Genomic DNA, 20,699 nt, shown 5'->3' with positions numbered 1-20,699 from the left:
AGCCCTCTGGAGTCTTGGGCTGGCGTGGGGGGGGCTGCAGAGGGAGAGCAGCTATGCACTTGACTGCCATATAGTGTACCTACTAAAAAGATAATTCTTTGGGTTTTCCAAATATGGTAGTATTTGCACTTCAGTGTTTTTTGTAATCACTTTTTATCTTGCATCTTTTCTGGGAGAAGAAGTGGTACTACTTTTACTTCATCTGCTATTAGCCAACTTCATTAAAAGCAATGTTTTATATTGCAGTAACAACACCTGTGGCATTTTTAGTATTACACTTACAGGTTTGTCAGAATAGAATCATAGAATCGTTTAGGTTGGAAAAGACCTTTAAGATCATTGAGTCTAACCATTAACCTCGCACTGCCGAGTCTACCGCTAAACCATGTCCCTAAGCACCACATCTTCATGTCTTTTACATACCTCCAGGAATTTATGTGCATCTTATAATTGTCTTTTGCAGAAGAGAGTTTTCAGAGGTGAAGATAATTAACAGCTGATCAGTAACAGACTTTGCTTTCAATTATGGCTTGTTACATGTTGTTTCTCTATTATCGTCCAGTTGCAGGAGGACAAAGTTCACTCTGTGACAGGCAAAGTTGAACTGTTTGGAAATAACTACTCAAGCAAGACCCTCTTCCCATGGGTATTGGTGTTGGGAGGGGGGCAAGATCCTTACAGTCAGTACGTGGTCTCTGGATGCAGCACCGCCGATCTAACGTGAAGCTTGATATGGGCAGTTGTACTCCCTCACCACCCATCTTGCCAAAACTGATGTGCTGGGGTGGCCAAAGGAGCTGCAACAGAAAACTTAGAGATGGAGTGTTTTTGTTTGGGGGAGTTGTGTGTTTTATGAGAGTTTTCTGTTAAATTCATTCCCGGAGCTTGTGCGTCAGTCCGGGTTAACACCAATGCTTGCGTAAAGGGAAGCGGTACAATCCTATTGCATGGGAAGGTGGATGGTGAAGAGGGTGGGAGCAGGCTGATCCCTTTGAGGCTGTACCCCTGAAGTAATGGTGTTTCTTCTGTTTGCTGGGGATCGTTGGGTCAGGAAAACACCGCTTGTGTTCTGCCCTATTAATTTTGGCAGGGATGTTCAGCGTGTTGTACTGGCCGAGCAGGCTTGGAGGCTGGATGTCTGGCAGTGAGAGTCAGTGGAGCTGCGGTGACAAACCCAGGACTAGATGCTACTGTGCCTCAGTCGCCTTGCAGGAATGCTTCTGAAGGGCCGAGGGGGAGCCTTGCCTCCCCATCTCTCCTTAAAACTTGCTCCTTGCTGGTGTAGTTGGATAACATGCTTTTTGTGCGATATAAGCAGCTGACTTTTCAGCTGTGAGTTCCTGTGGTAGTACAGTAATTCCATGGCTTTAACAGAGTACTGAAGAGTGATGAATTCATACCGGTAACATACTGCAGTGGTCTTCAAAAGGTGCTCTGGTGGGGGTTCACGAAAGTTCGGAAACAGTATTTTCTGTGAAGAGGGTGAAAGGTGGTGTGAGATGTACTGGCCAGCAAGAAGCTGCATGGGTTCATAATGGTCTCTGACCCCAAAGGTCTGCAAACCTCAGAGCTAAGATCACTTCTCTCCTGAGCGATCTGGAGCGCTTAGTGGGTGTTTTCAGGTTTTTGAGGGTTGATTTGTTTGGGGAGGGGTGTTAAAAGAAGCAGGCACTTAATTCTTCCCTCCAATAAGTGCTTATTTCATGAACTTCATTGAAATGCTAATAGTAATTTTTGCCCTTTGTGTTTAAATAAGTATATCAAAATGATCAGGCTTTAGGAAGAATGGGTGTGACCTATTTCATTAACTTATTTCATGTTTTTTGTTTATTTCAGCTCTTCAGAGAAGTAAGAATAATGAAGATCTTAAATCATCCAAATATAGGTACCTTGTTTCTTTCGCATAATTTTCAACTCTGGAGAAACTTCAGCTTTTTCACTGTTAAAATTGTTATGGTATGAGTTTAAAAGATGATTTTGCACTAGGGTGTCAATTTACTGTAAAGTAGCAGTAATAAATACTTTTTCAGAGCTGTGTCTTTTATAAAAAAAGTTTTGGTCCTTTTGCAGAAAACTGTTATTTGCATAGCTAACTGGTAGTTTTGCTCCTTTTGAGTATAATACTGATTTTGACTGAATTCAGGCTCTCATTGAGAATAAGTATATACTAAAACCAAGAAGTGGTCAAGAAATTGTTCAGGATTGTACATTTAAATGATGTAGCATTGTTATGGGACTGTCAGCAAACTGACTGATAACTCATTTGTCACCATGTATGCCAGTTCAGTGCATAAAAATGGCTATTGCTGATGCTCAAATCTGTGGACGTTGTGCTTAATTTAGTTGGTTTTCCCATGTAACAGAAGCAAAGTATTGTTTCTTGAGAAGATGTTGTTCTGTGTGAATTGACCAAATGTGTTACACTATTTTTCCATTTAAGAACATTAGACAGAAAAAGCTTCTTTAGAGTAATAGTCTGATACTGTCAAGCAGCAAGCAATTAGGTTGGGTGTTTTTTTTCTGACAGAATTCTCTGTGGGGTTAACATAATACTTCTGCAACTAGTTAACTGATTAATACTGGCTTTCTTTTCTAGTGAAGCTATTTGAAGTCATTGAAACTGAAAAAACTCTCTATTTAATAATGGAATATGCAAGTGGGGGTAAGTACCTCTCTGCTGCGATGACGCATGTAAACAAATTGCCAAGTGGGAGAAAGCACTTATTTTTTTTTAAATGGTAGTGTAAAATCTTAAGCAAAATCTTTAATATTCTCTGGGACTTCTTTGGGCAATATAATTAATAATAACTTTTAAAACCAGCTTCTGAACTTACTGCAACTTAGTAACATTTGCTTTTTTTTTTTCACAACTCAAATTTAACCGGAATCTTTATTCTAACGTTCTAACTAATTCTATTTGTTCCTGTCTAACAAGTGCCAACCTTCTTAATTTATTGTATTCAGCTCCCTACCTCTGGGGCCCTATTTTGTATAAGATATTTGGTAGAAACCTGTTCAGATGAAAAATTTCTATGTTTTTTAACTGTTGCTTTCAAAAGCACGAGTACTGCAACTTCTGTTTTTTAGATGTTGATGACATTTGACATATCTTAATCACAGACCTTCTACTGTCAAGAATTGGTAGGCTTAGCCTTATGCCGTTTTAGGAGGAACTTAAACATTTATTCCTGATTGCAAAGGGGGAGGGAAAAAAAGCACACATCATGCAATGTCAGATATTTTCACGAGAGCTAGAATTAAGGTATTTGGTCTTAAGTTACTCCTTTCTGGCTAAAACCTAATAGCACTCAGTTTGTCAGTGTGACCTTTTAGCATCAGCAGCTGGGAATCTCAAATAGTTGAGGCTTTTCTTTAGTTTTGGGAGGGAGATAGAGAGACTTATTTTCAGAGAAAATCAGCGTTAAATTCTGACTCTGACTTTAGATTATGTGAAGTTTAACGAGTTACTGTAAATCAGGTAATGTTTCTCTACCTGCCTATGTTTTCTTCTAGCAGCTCCCTAAACGCTCAGCCAAGATTTTTCTAAACAGAAACAAAGTTGGTAAAATACCATTAAAATATTGGCTACTACAGGTGTTTGTGGAGGCATCTTTGTGCTGTTTGATGGTACTAGACTTAAAAGTGAAGTCCTGTTGCCATCTAGTGATTAGCTTCTAGGAGGTAGAAGGGCCAGTGGTTCTCTAAAGCAGTGAGGATCTTTCTTAGGTTAATGGAGAGATGCATACTGCGCTGATCTAAAAGGCCGTGAGCAGTGCCCTTTGCACATGCTGTCTTGTGTAAGACAGGAATTGCTGGTAATCTCAGTGGCAGGCATCAATTTCCCATATTTCCTCTCTATCAAGATACTGGTCACGCATGATGCATATGAACTCTCTGGCTGCAGGATGACAGAAACTATTGCTACAACTGCAACACTTTGCATAAATTGGGGATAATTCTTTCTCTGGTGTCATTTTCCCTGAATTGTGAAGAAGCGTTCAGGTTTGTTCCTTCAAGGTTTTGAAGAAACAGCTGTGAAATACCGCTGAGAGAGTTATCCAGGTTGAGTATTAAATAATATACTCCAGAGGGAAGTAAGGCTATTTTGTAGAAAATCCTGACGTTCCCTCAGATTGCTCAGTTGTTGCTTTCCCTGCTGTATGACTCTGGGGTTTTTATTCAAATTTGGTGGAGTTGCTTCTTTTCAAAAATAAATGTGAAGTTACTCAGCTCTTCCCTTGTGAAGTGGCTATCTACAAAACAGTGTTTTCTTGCTCAGTAGAGAATATTTAGATATTTGATCCCCTTGTAAAGTTTTTATTAATTTTGCATGTTAGCAAAGAATTTTTAGAACTGTGTACTAGTCTGTGTTTGTAGAAGTTCTTACGTATGTGACTTGGTTTTTAGTAAAGAAAATCTCCCATGCTCTCACAAACATGTCAGTGTTTCATGGGCCAGTTGGCTGTACCTAAAGCTCAAATGTTGTAGTCTGTATTGACGTGCTATAAAATGACTGCATCGATTAAAGGGGAAAAAACCCAAAACCCAACAGATCTTTAGTACTGCTTTAGTAATCTCTTTTAGTTATCCACAACCATACAACATTGAGCTTGTTCAGGAGTAATCCTTCTCAATGTATCTTACAAATCTGATAGTTGTGTGATGGATTATGTCAGTGTGTCCTGCTGTGCTCATTATTGTCACCTTCCTTGTGGGTACCTCATCCAAGCCTAGGTTAAAGCTAAGTTTTCTGATTTTGGTTAGAACATGTTTATACCTATGCACAAAGAAAAATTCTAGTGCTGGTATGACAATATTTACAAATATTGTCAGATGTTCTCATATATGAAGCTTTTTTTTTGTGGGGCAAAAGAAACAGTTGTGAGAAAGTCTGTGAAGGGGTACGTGTCATCTTTATTTACAAAACAGAAATATGCTGCTCAGTTTCTATCATAAATAATGAGAAGGATTTTTTTTTTTCTATATCCAGTCATTCATTAAGTCTTCTTATTTTCTTGTATAAGAGGTGACGGTGTAGTAAATTGCATAGCAGTTGTGCCTTGTTCTCTTGAGCTAACCTGTAATCATAAACTTGAAGTACAATCATTCCAGTGAAGCTGCTGTGGGCAACAGCTAGAAAGGAATCTCTAGATTCTGAAACTGGCATTAATGTATCATCATTGAATTGTAGGGGAAGTGTTTGACTATCTGGTTGCACATGGAAGAATGAAGGAAAAGGAGGCTAGAGCTAAATTTAGACAGGTATGTATAACATTACTATACATCAGCTTCCCCCTCTTCCCCCCCCCCCTTTTTAATGCTGAAATGAGTAAAACGGCTGTCCTTTGCGTTTGACTTCTAGCAGTGTTCAGCATGTTGTGGACTTGTAGCCCCGAGTGAGAGAGAACTTGGGTTACAGTAGTACTTCGAAGGGGTTAGTGGTCCATTCAGTGGTGCTAGTTTCCTTAGTGCTGTGTGTCAGGGTGTCCAGGAGTGCCAGAACACAGTGACTGCTTGATTTGGAAGCATATTCCGTCCCAAAATTCATTTCCTCTGGGTTGTTTCACATATCCTTAGTTCAGCTGGTCTGTAACCTTTTGGAAGTTATTCAAATGTAACAGGCTACAAACAGGCCAGTTTCAAAATGCAAGGCAGTGCCTGTAACAGGCATCCGTTCACATCCATCTGATTACATGAAAAGGTGCAGTTTAATAGTTATTCTAAAAAGTCATGGAAAAGTAATTTCTAGGCTTGTTAGTTTAGCTTTCTTTATGATGGATAAACTAGCCCTGCAAAGATGTTGGAATTTCATTGATCTGTAAAAAGCTTTTCCATTCTACAGTAAAGCAGTATTGAACATAACCAGATATTTTTGCATAACTAATTAAAATCCAAATCTCTGTTCTTGTAGCATCTAGAGTTTCATTTGCAGATCCGACTGGTCTGATACACTCTGATTTCAGCTCTTGTGCAGAAATTTGTAAATGCCTATGTTATTTCCATCCCTTTGGTCACTTGGATAAACTAGATAATGTTGGGAAAAGTAATAAATGTCAAAATTATGCTCCTGCTTAATGACACTTTAAAATAATGAATAGGGACAAGAGTGTTTTATTGAATGATATGTAGGGGTTTTAAACTGGTGAATTGTGGCAACGACATGACACTGTTGGAAGGGGAGGCCCCGATAGCTTCAATTCTTAAGTGTAGCCATACAAAAGTAGAAGAAATTTGATATAATATATGAGACTTCCAGGAAATTGATTCATGACTTTCACAAAATGCCTTGTAAAGAAAACATTTACACTTCCCTAGTGTGGGTAGCCTGACCGAAAGGAACAATTTGGGAACTAGGAAACTGTGCCACAACTGTTTTGCTCCCTCTGCCTCATATAGTAAGAATTGTGTGTAAACAATATAAACAATAAGCTCAAAAGTAGCAATGAAAGTAAATAAAAATAGAAATGTATTTAACCTAAGGAGGCAACAAAAGCATTTCTGTGAAATCTTCATTCCTTTGTTTTCTGTCATCTCTTTTAATCTTGTATTTACCCTCTTTCATCTTTTGCAAAAAAAAAACCAAACAAACAAACAAAAAAAACCAAAACCAAAAAACCCCACGCAACACCAAAAACCAACCAACCAAAACAAGCAGCTGCAGACTTCATATCCCCAGAAGTGATTTGTGATTACTGGAGCTATACAGCTTGATAGTAAGGAAATTTTTCTTTCCTCGTCAACAAAATCTTGCATGTCTTTTTAAAGCTGCTTCCCTCCCTTTCATATTCCGGCAGGTAGAAAACTTTCCTTTGTGATGGAGGGTTTCTGGTATGTGTTTCTGTGCTGTGTTGGAGTAGATGTGATGGGTTGTGGAGCAGTCATTCCCACTTTAGCCGTCTCTTCTAAATCCCAGACTGTTGTCTTGCTCTTTGTAATGTCACTTGAAGAGCTTCAAAGTAACTTGAGAGGATTTGCTCTTCTCTCTCAGATATGAATGTTGAAAACTTCTGCTGCTATGGTTCTCTGCTCTTTGTCCTCGGTTTCTTTTATCAGGAGTTGTGTGGAAAAAGATCTTGCAGTAACTCCATTGAAATTGCACGTTTGTTCAACAATTACCAATTTTTTTCTAACAATTCGACTCACCTTTAAGTGAAAACTTGTGGAAACAGGTCAAACATGTTTTACAGGTACACTTAGTGCTTAATTTTATGCAATAATGTGGGTAGTACAGGATATATGTAACTTCATTTTTCAAAATCAAATGTGAAGGGAAGGAATTTAATAGTTACCTGCTGAGCTGGGTATTTGACCCATCAGGAGTTGATTTTATGTACTTCAGACTCTGTTTGATTTTTTTCTTTTTTTTTTTTTGTACTTTGATAGAATAAATGCGGTTTGTAAAGATACATAGATGGCCTCACTTGAATCCACTGAAATACACAGAAGTATGTTTTCAGTTTCTTCTTACAAGTCTTGTCTCCTGGCCCGGGCGGCTGTGCTCTGTCCTCCCTCAACAGCTGACTTCCCAGCTACTGAGCTCAACCAATTTTAGAGGACCTTGATCTCAAAGACGTTCTCGAGAGCTTCAAAAGCATGAGTGCCTGGAAAAAAAGAGAGAACCCTAGTAATAACCCGAGGAGAGAAACTATAGCACGAGCATATTGCACTTTGCTAGAGAGAAGAGCATGCAGGCAGGGCAGAAGTCAGGAAACTTTGATCAGTGCTTGGCATTTATTAGATACTAGGACTCTGACTGTGGGACAGTGTCAAAAGAAACTAGATCTTGCTGGGTTTGCAGGTCATAAAACTATTCATTTCACCTTACTGTAGTCCCAGAATAGCTTCATATAGCTTTTAGCCATTGTTGGAGGGAGAATGCTCTCTGTAGACCTTTTATCTGATTCAGTGCAGCTGTTCTCATGTTAGATAGGGACTTATGACATAATAGGGGTTTTTTTTATTTAATTCACTAACTGGTTTAGCAGACGGTGGCTCTCTTTAAACTGAAGAAACAGTTGTGCCATGGTATCGAGCTTAGTTCTTACAATAGGTTGTATTATATCTTGTTTTCAGATCATGTTTCTTCTTTCAGTAGATGTGATTTCTGGATGAAACACTTGTGTTTTATCTGAGGAGGTACTTCCTCTATAGCAGGCAAAGAGCAGAATTTGGTAATTCTCCCCTCTTTGCTTGTTAAAAAAATATTTTTTTGTCCATTTTGTTATGCATACTTAAGGTTTTTAGCAGAAAAAAAAGAATGTAAAAGACAGTGATCACATTATTCCAGTCACGCTTGACAAGGAACACAGGAGAGGGTACAAACACTAAAAATACAGCCATGCTCTGCAGTTCTCCATTTCAAGCTCCTTTTGTGCAGCCATGTGTGAGAAATTCAAATCCAGAACGTTTTGCATTCTTAATGTCACCTCGTTTTTCTTCCCCTGTTACAGGCTTTCAAGCAGTTCTGGTTCGATCTTACCATCCTTTTTCCATAGAAAAATGTGCCCATATGGATAAGAATTAATGCAAAAAATGGGAAGCCAAGACTTAGGGCAGGGGGTCTCCCAGAATTCATGTGTGTTACTGCCCTCTCTTCCTCTACTGCAGCCCATTAGATCTGGCCTCCTTCAGTCCTCCCACTGTTGCCTTGCAGAAGCAGTTCAGGATTTTTAATGCTGGTAGATGTTAGGACAGATCTTGGAAAATAAAAAAATCCACAAACTACATCTTACTTGTACGTTCCAGTTAAGAAACAAAATACTCTTGACAGTGTGGAGGGGACCTTGAGAGGTCATTTATCTATCCTTTTGTCATTTAGTCCTTATGAAGAATGGTTTGTCTGCCTAGAGATAACTTGTTCTAACTTGTTCTTTAAAACCTATGATTATACAGATTTTTGAAATCCCTCCCAAGAAATGTATTTCGGTGCTCCAATTGTTACCTCTAGCAAAAAGGTCTGCTGTTTCTTCCCCTCTTCTCCCCACCTGCCAAGCGTCAGCAAATTTCTCACACTCAAGCAGGTTGGGGGTGAGGGGGCTGTCAATGGAAACAGTGATGGAAGGTGGAAGACAAGGGAGTCAATCCAGTGCAGCCGTGCTTTGTGCTATTTTTCATTCAGTTTTGACTGCTGTTTTTCAATTATTAATGTCACGCATGTTGCATTATTCCCCCTCCATGTAGACTGGACTCCCTTCTGCAGTCTTTGTGCTATCCTGTTGCAATGCAAAGTAGTTCAAAAGCATCTCCAAAGGAAACTACTGACTGATCATCTGCTAGACCTTCTGCTCGTAGATAGTAAGAGTAAAAGTTTAGGAGCGAGTGGTATAGTCTCTGCAGTCCTGAATAAAGCTTGAGGTGTTTGTCATGCTTGTCAGCCTTGGAAGCACCTGCAGAGCGAGCTTGTCACTGGCACTGAAGTAATGGTAGTGGAGAGGAAGGGAAGGAAGACCAAAAGGATGGTACAAGTGGTGGCATGGGAGCACTTTGGCAGTTTTCAGTAACTGTAAAAAGCTGAACTTGGAGCCTGAAAGAAGGAGCCAACGCATGAAGGAACAAGCAAAAACAGAATGAAAGTGTAGGGAATGGAAATATTTCAACTTTTCATAGACTGCTTGGTTTCGTTTGGTGGCGTTTTGCACCTGCGTGATTCAATAATACAGGGGCACAAAGATCGTAACATTGGTGCTTAAGTTTTGAATGCAAAATTGGCTGGTAGGTCAGTTACTTTCACCTACTCTAAATACGGAGGATGAGAACCATTGCTTCTTGCCAGTACAGGAGGATCCTTACGCTAAGCTGGGCTGATGATGAGTTATTTTTTGTGACAGTAATGATACCTCATCTTTCTGTGTTGGAAATCTTAATCTTGAACAAAGAATGGAAATACATTTATTTAAGCGTAGTTATTACATTAAATCGGTTTTATGTGCAGTTCCACTTATTTTAAGGAGTCATAACATCTGCCTCAATTCTGACCATGTATGTGTGACAATAAAATGTATTTGACTGCATTTGTGATCAGGTAACAATAAGGCTTTATCCAGCTTTTCCATACACGTAGAGTTCTGCAGCAATGCTTATGACTTTAAGGCAATAATATACTAGGACACTGTACTGTGTAAATAGCTTATATAGTTTGCTATATAAAGCAGGAAAAACTTAATGATATTTGGAAATGATGATGGAAGAAATTATTCCGTTACACTTGAGAGGCATAAGAGTTTTTTCCATTGAGCTTGCTACTCTTGTACAGTATACAATATACAGTAAACCATATGCACTTAGACAGCAGGCCTCTGTCAGATGCACAGTTGCTTCTCACTGCGTAAGTTTTGACAAACAAGCTGTTTCCCAGTAGCTTCTGCAGTAGCTAAGCCCATTTCTTACCCTTTTCATGCTGCGGCATGAAAAATCGCCTTTGGAGAAGGGCTGGAAAACTTCAGTCTAGAGGGAAAGCTTTTATAGCTCTATACAGTATTGGAATGGAAATACTTCAGTAACCTTTCTGAAAGTCATTGCTTCTACTGGTCTATAATTAGCCACACAGGAAAAACAAAATCCTCTTTCAAGTATAGTAGAAACTAAATAGATCAAATAACAAACACCTAAGTTATTTAACAGCTTTCCCCCAAACATGCTGGTCACTGTAGTAGTTGGTTGTGTAGCTCTGAGTGGTAAGCACATGTCAGATTTAGTAATAAATGTTGAACTTTTTGATTAAAACTTCTGTTTCTTTGAGATGCCACTTATATAATTGGGCTTGTTTTCTATCCAGATAGTATCTGCAGTGCAGTATTGCCATCAAAAGCATATTGTTCATAGAGATCTCAAGGTGAGTAGCAAAAAGTGTACGAAGTGTGTGTGTGTCAGCTTCTGTACCTGTGTGATCTTTATTGTGCCGATAAAATGTAGTGTATAGTAAGCTTTCTGATTTATTTATTTTTTTGCATGTGTTTATAGCAAGGTTTGAGGAATATTTACAATATAGAACTATTTCACATAAAAGGAAGAGAATTTGTAAGGCTTTTAAATATAGAAATTTATTGGCTGCTGAAAGATAGCCTCTCACCCTGTAGTCAGATTCAAATCTGATGCACATCAGTGTTAGCTGAGAGGTCTTTGGGGAAAAAAAAAAAAAAAGGTGGTTTGATAGAGATATGACAAGTTTTGGTCTTGAACAGAATGAATTACCAGTTGTGATGATGAAACTGAAGTATGGCTTCTTTGTAGCTTGGCATGAAATGGTATATCCCTTCTTTAAACTGTGCCCTTTATATTAATATTGTTGCTACATAACTTGTTCAACATGTCATAGCTTTGTAATGTAAAAAAAAAAAAAAAAAACAAAAAAAACCAACAAACAAAACAAACAAAAAAACCACAACCAAAAACAAACAACAAAAACACCACCCAAAAAAACCCCCAAACACCACCACCAAAAAAAAAAAAAAAATCACCTGAAAAAAGTTTAAGGTTATGTGTATTACCAGACTTTTACAAGAATGACACTTAATGTATGGATAGTGAGACTATATCTTGTTTCATCTTAATAGATCAAAAATGTAAGTTACAATAGCTCAGGATGTGTTTCTGTGGAGAAAACAGCTGGTAATAACACAGTTTTCAGGTAGTGTAACAGCTCCCATAGTCTGAAGCCATTGTACAGAGATTTTTAAAATAGGGGATATGTGAATGATAGACTAAAACATGCCTGAAGACCTTGCAAGGAAGGGAATGTTAACAGATATTTCAGCTTTTTGCATTTTAAGAATGAGTAAAACAGACAATAGCATTTTAAATCAAGTATTTTAAGTTCATCTTACAAACCATTCTTTCTCTTGCAGGCTGAAAATCTGTTGCTAGATGCAGATATGAACATTAAAATAGCTGACTTTGGTTTTAGCAATGAGTTTACAGTTGGAAATAAACTGGACACCTTTTGTGGCAGCCCACCATATGCTGCTCCAGAGCTCTTTCAAGGGAAGAAATATGATGGACCTGAAGTAGATGTTTGGAGTTTAGGTGTTATTCTTTATACCCTTGTGAGTGGATCTCTTCCTTTCGATGGACAGAACTTAAAGGTGCGTTTTTGTAGAACACATTGGGTGTGTTTACCTAATGTTTTAAGTGATTTGCTGCTTACAACTCACTGTCTGTTTTTCTTCTGTTACCAAGGAACTTAGAGAAAGAGTGCTAAGGGGAAAATACAGGATTCCTTTCTACATGTCCACAGACTGTGAAAACCTCCTCAAACGTTTCCTGGTGCTAAACCCAACAAAGAGAGGCACTCTAGAGGTAATGGCACAAATAAGGTGCATCAGAAACCTAGGCATAATATTTTGCAAACTGTATTTTTGAGCTGTAACTTATTATTGTCATACCATTCCTAAATAGTTTATTTGGAGTGGCTTGGGGGGGATTGGTTGAGTAAAGCATATGACTTTTTTTTTTTAAGATTTTGTTTGCTGGGGTTACAAGACACCTGACCCCACAGTTACTTTCAAAATTAATGTGAGGCTGCACTGGATATGTCATATAACTTTTCCTGATGGTTACATAGTGGATTCCTGCATTAATGAGTGATCCACCAGGGCTTTTTCCACACTTTCAAATGTGAACTGGAAGTATTGACTGCTAGATTATGGTGTGGCTGCCTTTTGCCTGTGTTTTGTACCATCGTGGAGGAGAAAGGCCAAAACAGTACTGGCTTCCGTGGACTTCCATAGTCAAGCCTGGACCTACTAGGCTTGTCAGAGTTGTCGCACTGCTCCTGGTCTGTGTTATGGACTTTTAGCTTTCAGCTATGTGCTAGAATACAGCTGACTGGGAAGCAGCTTGGCTTGATGTGCATTGTTGATTCTCCTCACTGGAGCAAAACAGAACTGAGTAGGTGCTGGGGCCTGTTCTGGAAAAGAAAAATTAGAAAAGGCCTTAGTGTGTGCTAGATAGGGGAGTTGTTCTTTCAACAGCTTGTTTTCTTTGCTGATAAGTGTATTGTACTAACAAAACCCTTCCTTTTATAGCAAATTATGAAGGACAGGTGGATCAATGCAGGGCATGAGGAGGATGAACTTAAACCTTTTGTTGAACCAGAACTAGACATCTCGGACCAGAAAAGAATAGGTAATCGAGTATTTTTCAGAACATGATACTGTTTGCATGATGTGGGTGCTTTTGGGGTTTTTTTGGTTTGTTTGTTGTTTTTTTTTTTCCCTTCCACCACTCTGTATTTGTTTGCCATTTGGAAAAAGTAACTAATCTTTTAATATTGATACTGCATCAGGCTTATGTTCTCACATTTAATTGTTTTGTTTAATTCTTTAAAGGTTCCATTCTTTCTCTTGAACTTAAACACTCAGCCAGCCTAAACATCACAGTGTTTGTTACTTACAGAGTCTGTGTTTATTTTTAGATATTATGGTAGGAATGGGATATTCTCAAGAAGAAATTCAAGAATCCCTTAGTAAAATGAAGTATGATGAAATCACAGCTACATACTTACTGCTAGGAAGGAAATCATCAGAGGTAAGTACCATTCTTACAAATGCAAAGAAACAAAGGAATCAGAAAGTGTGGTTAGCAAAGTTACAAGCAAAAATTAAGTCAGTAACTGTAGGCATTGCAGTCCTGCACAAAAGTCCATTACACTTAAGATCACATTATTCTAATCATCAGCATCAACTGTCCAAATGATGCTGTGTTTGTTCTCACCCTGATCTGAGTCAGTAAACTCTTGCCTTTAGGCTCCCCAAAACTACCCTGCTTGCTCAGCAGTTACTCCTCTGAAGGACTTTGTTACTGGCAGTAACTGCCAGTTACTGTCCTGTCTAGTCTAGGAGCTCAAGTGTGAATGTGCCAGCTGTAAATATTTTAAGAGAACCAAGGAGCGGGACCAAACAACCTAAAAAAGTTCTTGCATTGTAGATTACCTTTCCATCTGCTGAGAGGGCTCAGCATCAGTAAGCTGCTCTTGGTTCCTCTGCTGGAGGAGTTGGTGTGGTGTCTTCTACTAAATGTATCCTCTCTTCCTGTTAAAATCTTAGAGAGCTCTGAGGATAGAGTACTGAAAGTAGAGATGGATTTTCTTCATCTGATTGTCCTTTGAGGAGCTGCAAATTCTGCTGAGTTTCGCCTAAGACAGTTGCACAAGCATCTAAGAGAAGTTGGGGCCTCTAAGCAAATTCCTTGCTGTCACAAAATTTCCTGTGTACCAGAGCCATCCTTCTGCCTCCCTGTTACTGCTCCTATAATGTGGTGGATGTTTAATTTATTTTGTCTGAACTTGTTTTAATATTCTCGTTTGTATTGTAGTTGGATGCAAGTGATTCAAGCTCCAGCAGCAATCTTTCACTTGCCAAAGTTAGGCCAAGTAGTGATCTTAATAATAGCACTGGACAATCTCCTCATCACAAAGTTCAGAGAAGCATATCTTCTAGCCAGAAACAGCGGCGGTACAGTGATCACGGTGAGCAATTCTCATTTTCAGTGTTGCAGAATATAGTGACTTCCAGTTCCGTTCGGTTTCTGAATTTGTCTCCATCCCCCAAAGGTAAGGAGGATGACAGCAGCGTAGCTCACAGCATGGTGGTTAAATAATTTACTGAATAACTAATTTTTTTTTTAAATTGGTTTTCTTACAAAGCCTTCAAAAACAGCTTCTAGAGGAATGCTGAATACACCAACTTAATTCTCTTATTCTGCCTTGTGTCATCCCTTGCATTCCTGACCGTGCTGGGAAAGTCTTGTTACACAAATTGAAGAGAATGTTGCAACCCCCTTTTTCATGAAAAGCACGGCACTCCTCCTCCATGCTCTTGTGTGTCTGTTCAGCTTTTGTTTTCTTTTGACACTAGTAGGTCAGCTTGTGTCTAAAACTTGGAAGAAATGACAATTTGCTGATATTTCTTGTTTCCTGAGGGTAGTGTCACTTGACTGTCCTGCAGGAAATAAATTTCTAAAGATCAGTGACTCAGACAAACTTAGAACTCTTCTGCTGAATGAGTGTGGAGGATAGTAGCTTAGGGTTTTCTGTATATCTTAAACATCTTCCTGCCCAGACACTAACTCATAAAAGGAGTCTATATTTAGGTCTATTTTTAAATACCTCAAGTGCATTCAGAGATTGTTTCCCTTGGGGAGTCTCCTGAGGTGACAGTTGTTGTGTTTTATGATGCTTTTTAATATATATTTATTTTTATATATGTTTTATATGCATTTTTATATGTATGTGTATATACATACACTTTTTAATTAATTGCTATTAAAACAGTAACTACGAAGTTGATGTATCTTGATGTATCTCTTCTGAGGAGGTGTAATTGAGACGACAGAAAACACAATCCTGACATCCCCACAGGCTTTTCCTGGTGTCCAGGAACCTATTAAAGCAAGAGAGAGCTTGGGGCTGTTGAAGGGGCGGCCTCGTTCTCAGTGTTCCTGGCACACCCAGGGAGGGTGGTGGCAGACCGCCGCTGCTTCTGGGCTGTTCAGGAGCGCAGTCCGTCGGCCCTTAGTGCCACTGGTGGTCCAGGACTGTGTCACCACGTACCTGTCTCAGGAGCCAAATTTTATCAGAAATTGGCTTGAACAGCATGTGCCAGCTTTGTGCTAATGAAGGTCCTCTGACTTGAATGAGAATCAGTTAAGATTCTAAAGGTTTTTTCCTACCAAGCCAAACTCGTGTCAGTACTCAAACACCAGAAGACTCCATTAAATTTGTAATTCTTTCATGGAAATCAAGTAATATCTTTGCCTAATGAATTCAAATAATTGTCTGTTATTATGGCTCTCCTGTCCTTAGCAAGGTAAACAGAAGAGAGTTACCTATCTTTTTGATTTGTGATATAAGGGGAAGCCTTACTACAGTTGACTTGAATATCAAATCTGTCAGATTTTATTACAAAATGGGGGGCTTTGCTTCAGGGTGTCATGTCCGTGTGTTGTCATCGCCTGCATCCCGTCCCCCCCACCCTTAAAGAGGGGGAAGAAAAAAAAAAAAGAAACATTTGGAAAGTGTTTTGTTTTTCACAAAATTTTACTGTCATCCGAAATATGTATATTTCAATAATTTAAATAATTACCCTTTTGCAACTCTGATTTCCAGTGTTAATTGTTTTGATTCTCGTGTGTGAATACATTTCCATTGCAGGGAAGAATAGCTAGCGGACTTCCGAGAAGAAAAATCCTTTTTCTGTTTCTTTTGTTTTTCAAGCTGGACCCTCCATCCCCTCAGTAGTGGCATATCCCAAAAGAAGCCAGACTAGTACTACAGACAGTGACCTCAAAGAGGAAGGAATTCAGTCAAGAAAATCCAGCAGTAGTGCTGTTGGAGGAAGAGGAATTGCACCAGCTAGTCCCATGCTTGGAAATGCCAGCAATCCCAATAAGGCTGATATTCCTGAACGTAAGAAAAGTTCGGCTGTTCCTAGTGTAAGTAGAAGTGCTTATTTATCAAAACTGTGAAATGTTTTCAAGCGGTGGAAAAAGTGTTGAACCTGTGATTTATCAGTGGTGTTGGTTTTACTTTTCATTCATCAAGAGTAAATGTACGTATCTCATACTCTTGCCTTTTTTTTTTTTCCCCTGCATCAGTGAGCTACTCAAGTTACCTGTTAATATTCTTGAAGTAGTTAGTAGGTATTAATAATTAGCACTAGCAGCTGTTAGTGAACAGACATAATTTGGGTATTAAAAAAAAATTAAAAAAAAAGAAGAAACTGAACTCAAAGGCTGTCTCCTGAAATTTCATATGAGTTATTTCTGCTATCACCAACTTCTCTTCTGTGGCGTTTTGTACAGAAGAATGAAATCTCTATTTGTATCATCCCATTTTATAGTTTCACATGTTTAAGGAACCACCTAATCTTTGTCCTCAAACAGGCTATTCCAAGTCATAGTTACATATATTAAGATTATCGAACAAATGTAGCTCTAAAAACTATTCAAAGGTGTATTTCAACCTGTGTTTGAAAGCAGTGTGCCTGGCTTTTGTCCTTGTGGGCTTCCCCCATCCACCCCTGAACTCCAACAGCAACAACAAACCGCTCTAAGGTGTGTAACTAGTCAACTTACAGGGTCGAGCGCTAGGCAGTGAGCCAAAAGAAAGAAAATCCTTTATTCAGTTCGGCTTTAACTTGTATACTCGTGGTGCCTCCCTCTGAGGCAAAGCTGGAAATCTGTTTTCATATAATTGCGTATAGTATATTGTTCATATACTCTTGAGTCTTGTAACATTTGATTTCTAAAACTTTGGGATTTTGTATTGAAAAACTTCCTTCTTTTCAGAAGAAATAACTTCCCAGTCCTTTATTCAACTTGCAATGGAGTGGGTTTTTTGGGTTTTTTTGGTGTTTTGTTTTTTTTTTTAAACTCTACCCCACAAAGCTGTCATATTTGCTCATATACTCAGCACCGTTACTTAAAACAAATGAGAACAGAACTTCCTGAGCTTACAGCTTTTTGACAATCTGAAGCAAAAGCAGTAAAATAAGATTTGTTTTACTTTATTGGCTCTGCATTGTCAGTTGGCTCAGTGGCTGATAGTGACTTGGCTGGAGGATTTCAGTCAAACAGATTCCTTGGAAAGACACGTCTTCTACTGCAGCATCTGTTATTCATAAATATGAACAAGAGCTCATGATTTTGGGGGACCCTTTTTTTTATTTTTGTGGTCCCCTGCCCTTTCCCTTCTTGGTTTTTGATCAGTCCAGAAACCATTCAGATTTTGTTTCTTCTTACATGACAATCCTTAGCTACTGAGTCTCAAAATGGTAGGATAATTAAATCAGTTTTGTCCTACATTGGACTTCACTCAGCATTGTGTAATGCCTTATTCAAGAGCTTTGCATCATAGTTACAACATATTTTACTTTTAGTGTCTTTAGTATTTTGATGTGCTGTGCTACACCACTCTCAAATCCAGTAGTCTTATTTCAAATTTTGTACTACTGTAGCTGAAATAAAATTTCAGCTCATAACCATACGATACTTCTCTCTTCTGATTTCAGCGTGCAGCTGATCCAGCTGATCTTTTACAAGCAGTGGTACAAGGTGGTGAACATGGAATCAGACTGACAGTGTCACTTAATTAAGTAGTGTTTAAAATTGTCTCTGTTTTATAGCTTTCCATGTCAGACTGTGCAAACTCTCTTCCCCCTCCCGTCCCAGCGATTAGTCTTTTGCTTTCTAGCTGTTGGGGATGGAGGGAAACACTGACTTTTTACGTAATTCCTGGAACTGATTAGGGAGTTCCACTTCTTATGGTATTTGCATGCATCTAGAAGGTAAAAAAAGAATGTTGGAGTTACCATGTTGTCCTGAAACTGAAAAAAGTTTGAGGTGGAGAGTGTTTGTGTTCTCACTGAGCACTTTAGTCCTAAAATCAGTAATATGATGAGAAGATCACTGAAGAGACAGAAAAATACTGTTTAAAAACAATTATTACTTTGACAGATACAGCAAAAGTAGTAGAACTGGTCCTTGCTGGAGACCCTTAGCCAGTTGTGTGCTGCTCTTACTAAATTACAAAGCTTACAAGCATGCACTTAAGGATAAGAGTTGTGCTTGTAGAGCAGATAGGTAAGTCTGGGGTTGGAGCAAGGGGCTCCAAGCTGTACTTCTGAAGTTGACAGAGCATTTAAACTCTTGCAAAAGAAATAGTTCTGCAAGCTGAACAAGTGCACGTGAAAAATCTTCAGGTTCATTGGGCAAATACTAAATTAATAACGAAAACCTGCTACAGGGGTTGCATAGTTAGCAGCAACTAATAACTCCTTGTTTATTACTCACAGCTTTGGATTTTTCCTCAATGCTTGTAATAAGGCTGTCCCAGAGCCCTTAATATAGCTTTAAGAAAACTGGAAGAGGAGAATAGATGGTATGTTTGGAAAATCATCTAGGACCAAAAAACATACTAGTGCTCTAAAGTAAATAGATTGGTTCATTATTGTAAGCCAGAAGCTGATTTCTTTGGAAGTTTTTCATCAGTCCTCGCCTTGGTGTCTCTTAATGGGAAAATAACCTGCCTAAGCAGCGGGCACAAGATTCTAGGTCCTAAAGAGGAGGACTCTGTACCACAAATTCATCCTTTCTGCTGTGATTGGACCTTGTGCATATGCTCAGAAGTCTGAACACGTCTGCAAAGAAGGCAGACGATGCCATGCGGATGAACTTATGCAGCTAACCCTTGGGGTTGTCATTCCGTCAGGAAGCATGGTGCTGTTGACACCAGTTTCAGGCTTCCTGTGGTGTGCACCTGTGCAACTTAGCCATGTCCAGAGATTAATGGTCCGTAGACTGGCTGAACAAAAATGTCGTAGCTGAGGAGCTTCCTAGATGAATCATGGAAGGAGGTCATACAGTAAAAAGTGTAAGGGCCCCAATACCAAAACTGTATTCTTGCTGAAACTGAAATTTGAAAGCTTGAAATGCTTCAGTCTCCTCTCGCAACCTCTGAAATCTGAGAAAAACAAAAAAAAATGGATACTGATCCTTCTGTCTTTGTATTCCAGAAAAAGAGCTGGGAAAGTGCATGTTTAGAGTTCTCTGATTTCAGATATGAATACCAAAACTTGTTCACTCCCTGAAAGCACATAATCTTTAAAGTTTGATCCAGCACAGAGATTGCTGTCTTGACTTTCTAGATGTGCAGCATCACAGTACATTTTAAGGTTATGTGGTGTCTGCTCAAGGGAAAAAAATGTTCTAAGGGAGCAGGTGGAAAGAAGGAAGCCGCCCATTATTGTGCATATTTCCCACGAGACAAACACTGTCGGATATTCTAGGTGCTTCGTTTTCTAATATGTTCAGGAATGCAGGACAAAATTATATACAAATATTAATATTTAATAGTTTAATGTACCATTTGGTTTGCAAGGGCTTCACAAAGCATCTTGCACAGCATGGCCTCATGACCATATAAACAAAACTTCACTCTGGGTGCACAGCTTTCATTGCTAGCAAGTTTAGAAAAGGGAGGGTAGTTTGCACAATGGCAAATGTCAGAGGAAAGTAGAAGAATCAATGTATTTTTAAAAATAAGCAGATTTAAAGAAGAGGGATGTGTAAGGAATAAAGTACAAGGAAAGGGCCAGGGGGACTTCTGCTGATGCTTGGCACATGCCTATCCCTAAGGAATATGCAGTGAAGAATACTTGGGAACCCTTGAGACAACTACATACATCTTATGATTTAATTAGTAGTTCCGCTAATCTAATATACTCTTTATACTCTTTGTACTTCTTAACACCAGGAGGTTGCGCAGTTCACTTTTTCATTTTTATTTGTCCATTCACGTAAAGATGTGTAACGTCAGCAGTCTTTTAAACAGACAAGATGGCTTCATGGTTAAATCTGCAGCTCAGGGATTGTGTTGCTTGAGACTCCCTGTATAGCAAATATTTTGCCTTAAGGCACTGGAGGAGCTTTTGCTGGTTATTGAGGATACTCCACTTAAACAGTTTTATTTCAGGTTCGGAAACAAAAAAAGGTTTGGCTACTCTCCTTTTGTGCTTGAACTGTTTTTTCCTTCCTTTTCTTTTATCCTCCTTCCCACAATTCTCTACTGTGACCATTTATGTGAAACCTTTTCTTAATGCTATTTTAAGAATCCACTGAATTTCCCTTGTCTATCATAGCAGTAATTCTTCAAAGAACTCCAAAAGGTTAGTTGAGCATGAAGTCCCCTGCCTGATTCTTAGTGG

At 38.9% G+C, this 20,699-nt stretch overlaps 1 protein-coding gene across 21 annotated transcripts in view; it reads left to right on the top strand.

Annotated features, from left to right (window-relative positions):
* Window positions 1-20,699, top strand: part of MARK3 (microtubule affinity regulating kinase 3) — a 65,274-nt gene that overhangs the window by 25,444 nt on the left and 19,131 nt on the right. For 18 of the 21 annotated variants that reach the window (XM_082318717.1, XM_082318714.1, XM_082318728.1 and 15 more), the window contains 10 exons: window positions 1,837-1,885; window positions 2,597-2,662; window positions 5,192-5,262; window positions 10,775-10,831; window positions 11,844-12,080; window positions 12,175-12,294; window positions 13,023-13,122; window positions 13,412-13,524; window positions 14,311-14,464; window positions 16,211-16,428. In XM_082318717.1, coding sequence (XP_082174843.1) covers window positions 1,837-1,885; window positions 2,597-2,662; window positions 5,192-5,262; window positions 10,775-10,831; window positions 11,844-12,080; window positions 12,175-12,294; window positions 13,023-13,122; window positions 13,412-13,524; window positions 14,311-14,464; window positions 16,211-16,428 — 1,185 coding nt within the window. Of the gene's footprint in view, window positions 1-1,836; window positions 1,886-2,596; window positions 2,663-3,222; window positions 3,263-5,191; window positions 5,263-7,383; window positions 7,446-10,774; window positions 10,832-11,843; window positions 12,081-12,174; window positions 12,295-13,022; window positions 13,123-13,411; window positions 13,525-14,310; window positions 14,465-16,210; window positions 16,429-20,699 lie in introns of those variants that run through there. The other 3 variants (XM_082318724.1, XM_082318723.1, XM_082318721.1) reach the window with 3 other exon arrangements.

The sequence above is a fragment of the Platalea leucorodia genome, assembly GCF_965183815.1.
Source record: "Platalea leucorodia genome assembly, chromosome: 7".
Classification (NCBI taxonomy): Eukaryota; Metazoa; Chordata; class Aves; order Pelecaniformes; family Threskiornithidae; genus Platalea; species Platalea leucorodia.
Note: the sequence above shows the minus strand (reverse complement) of the source record. Positions and strands in the feature narration are given on the sequence as shown.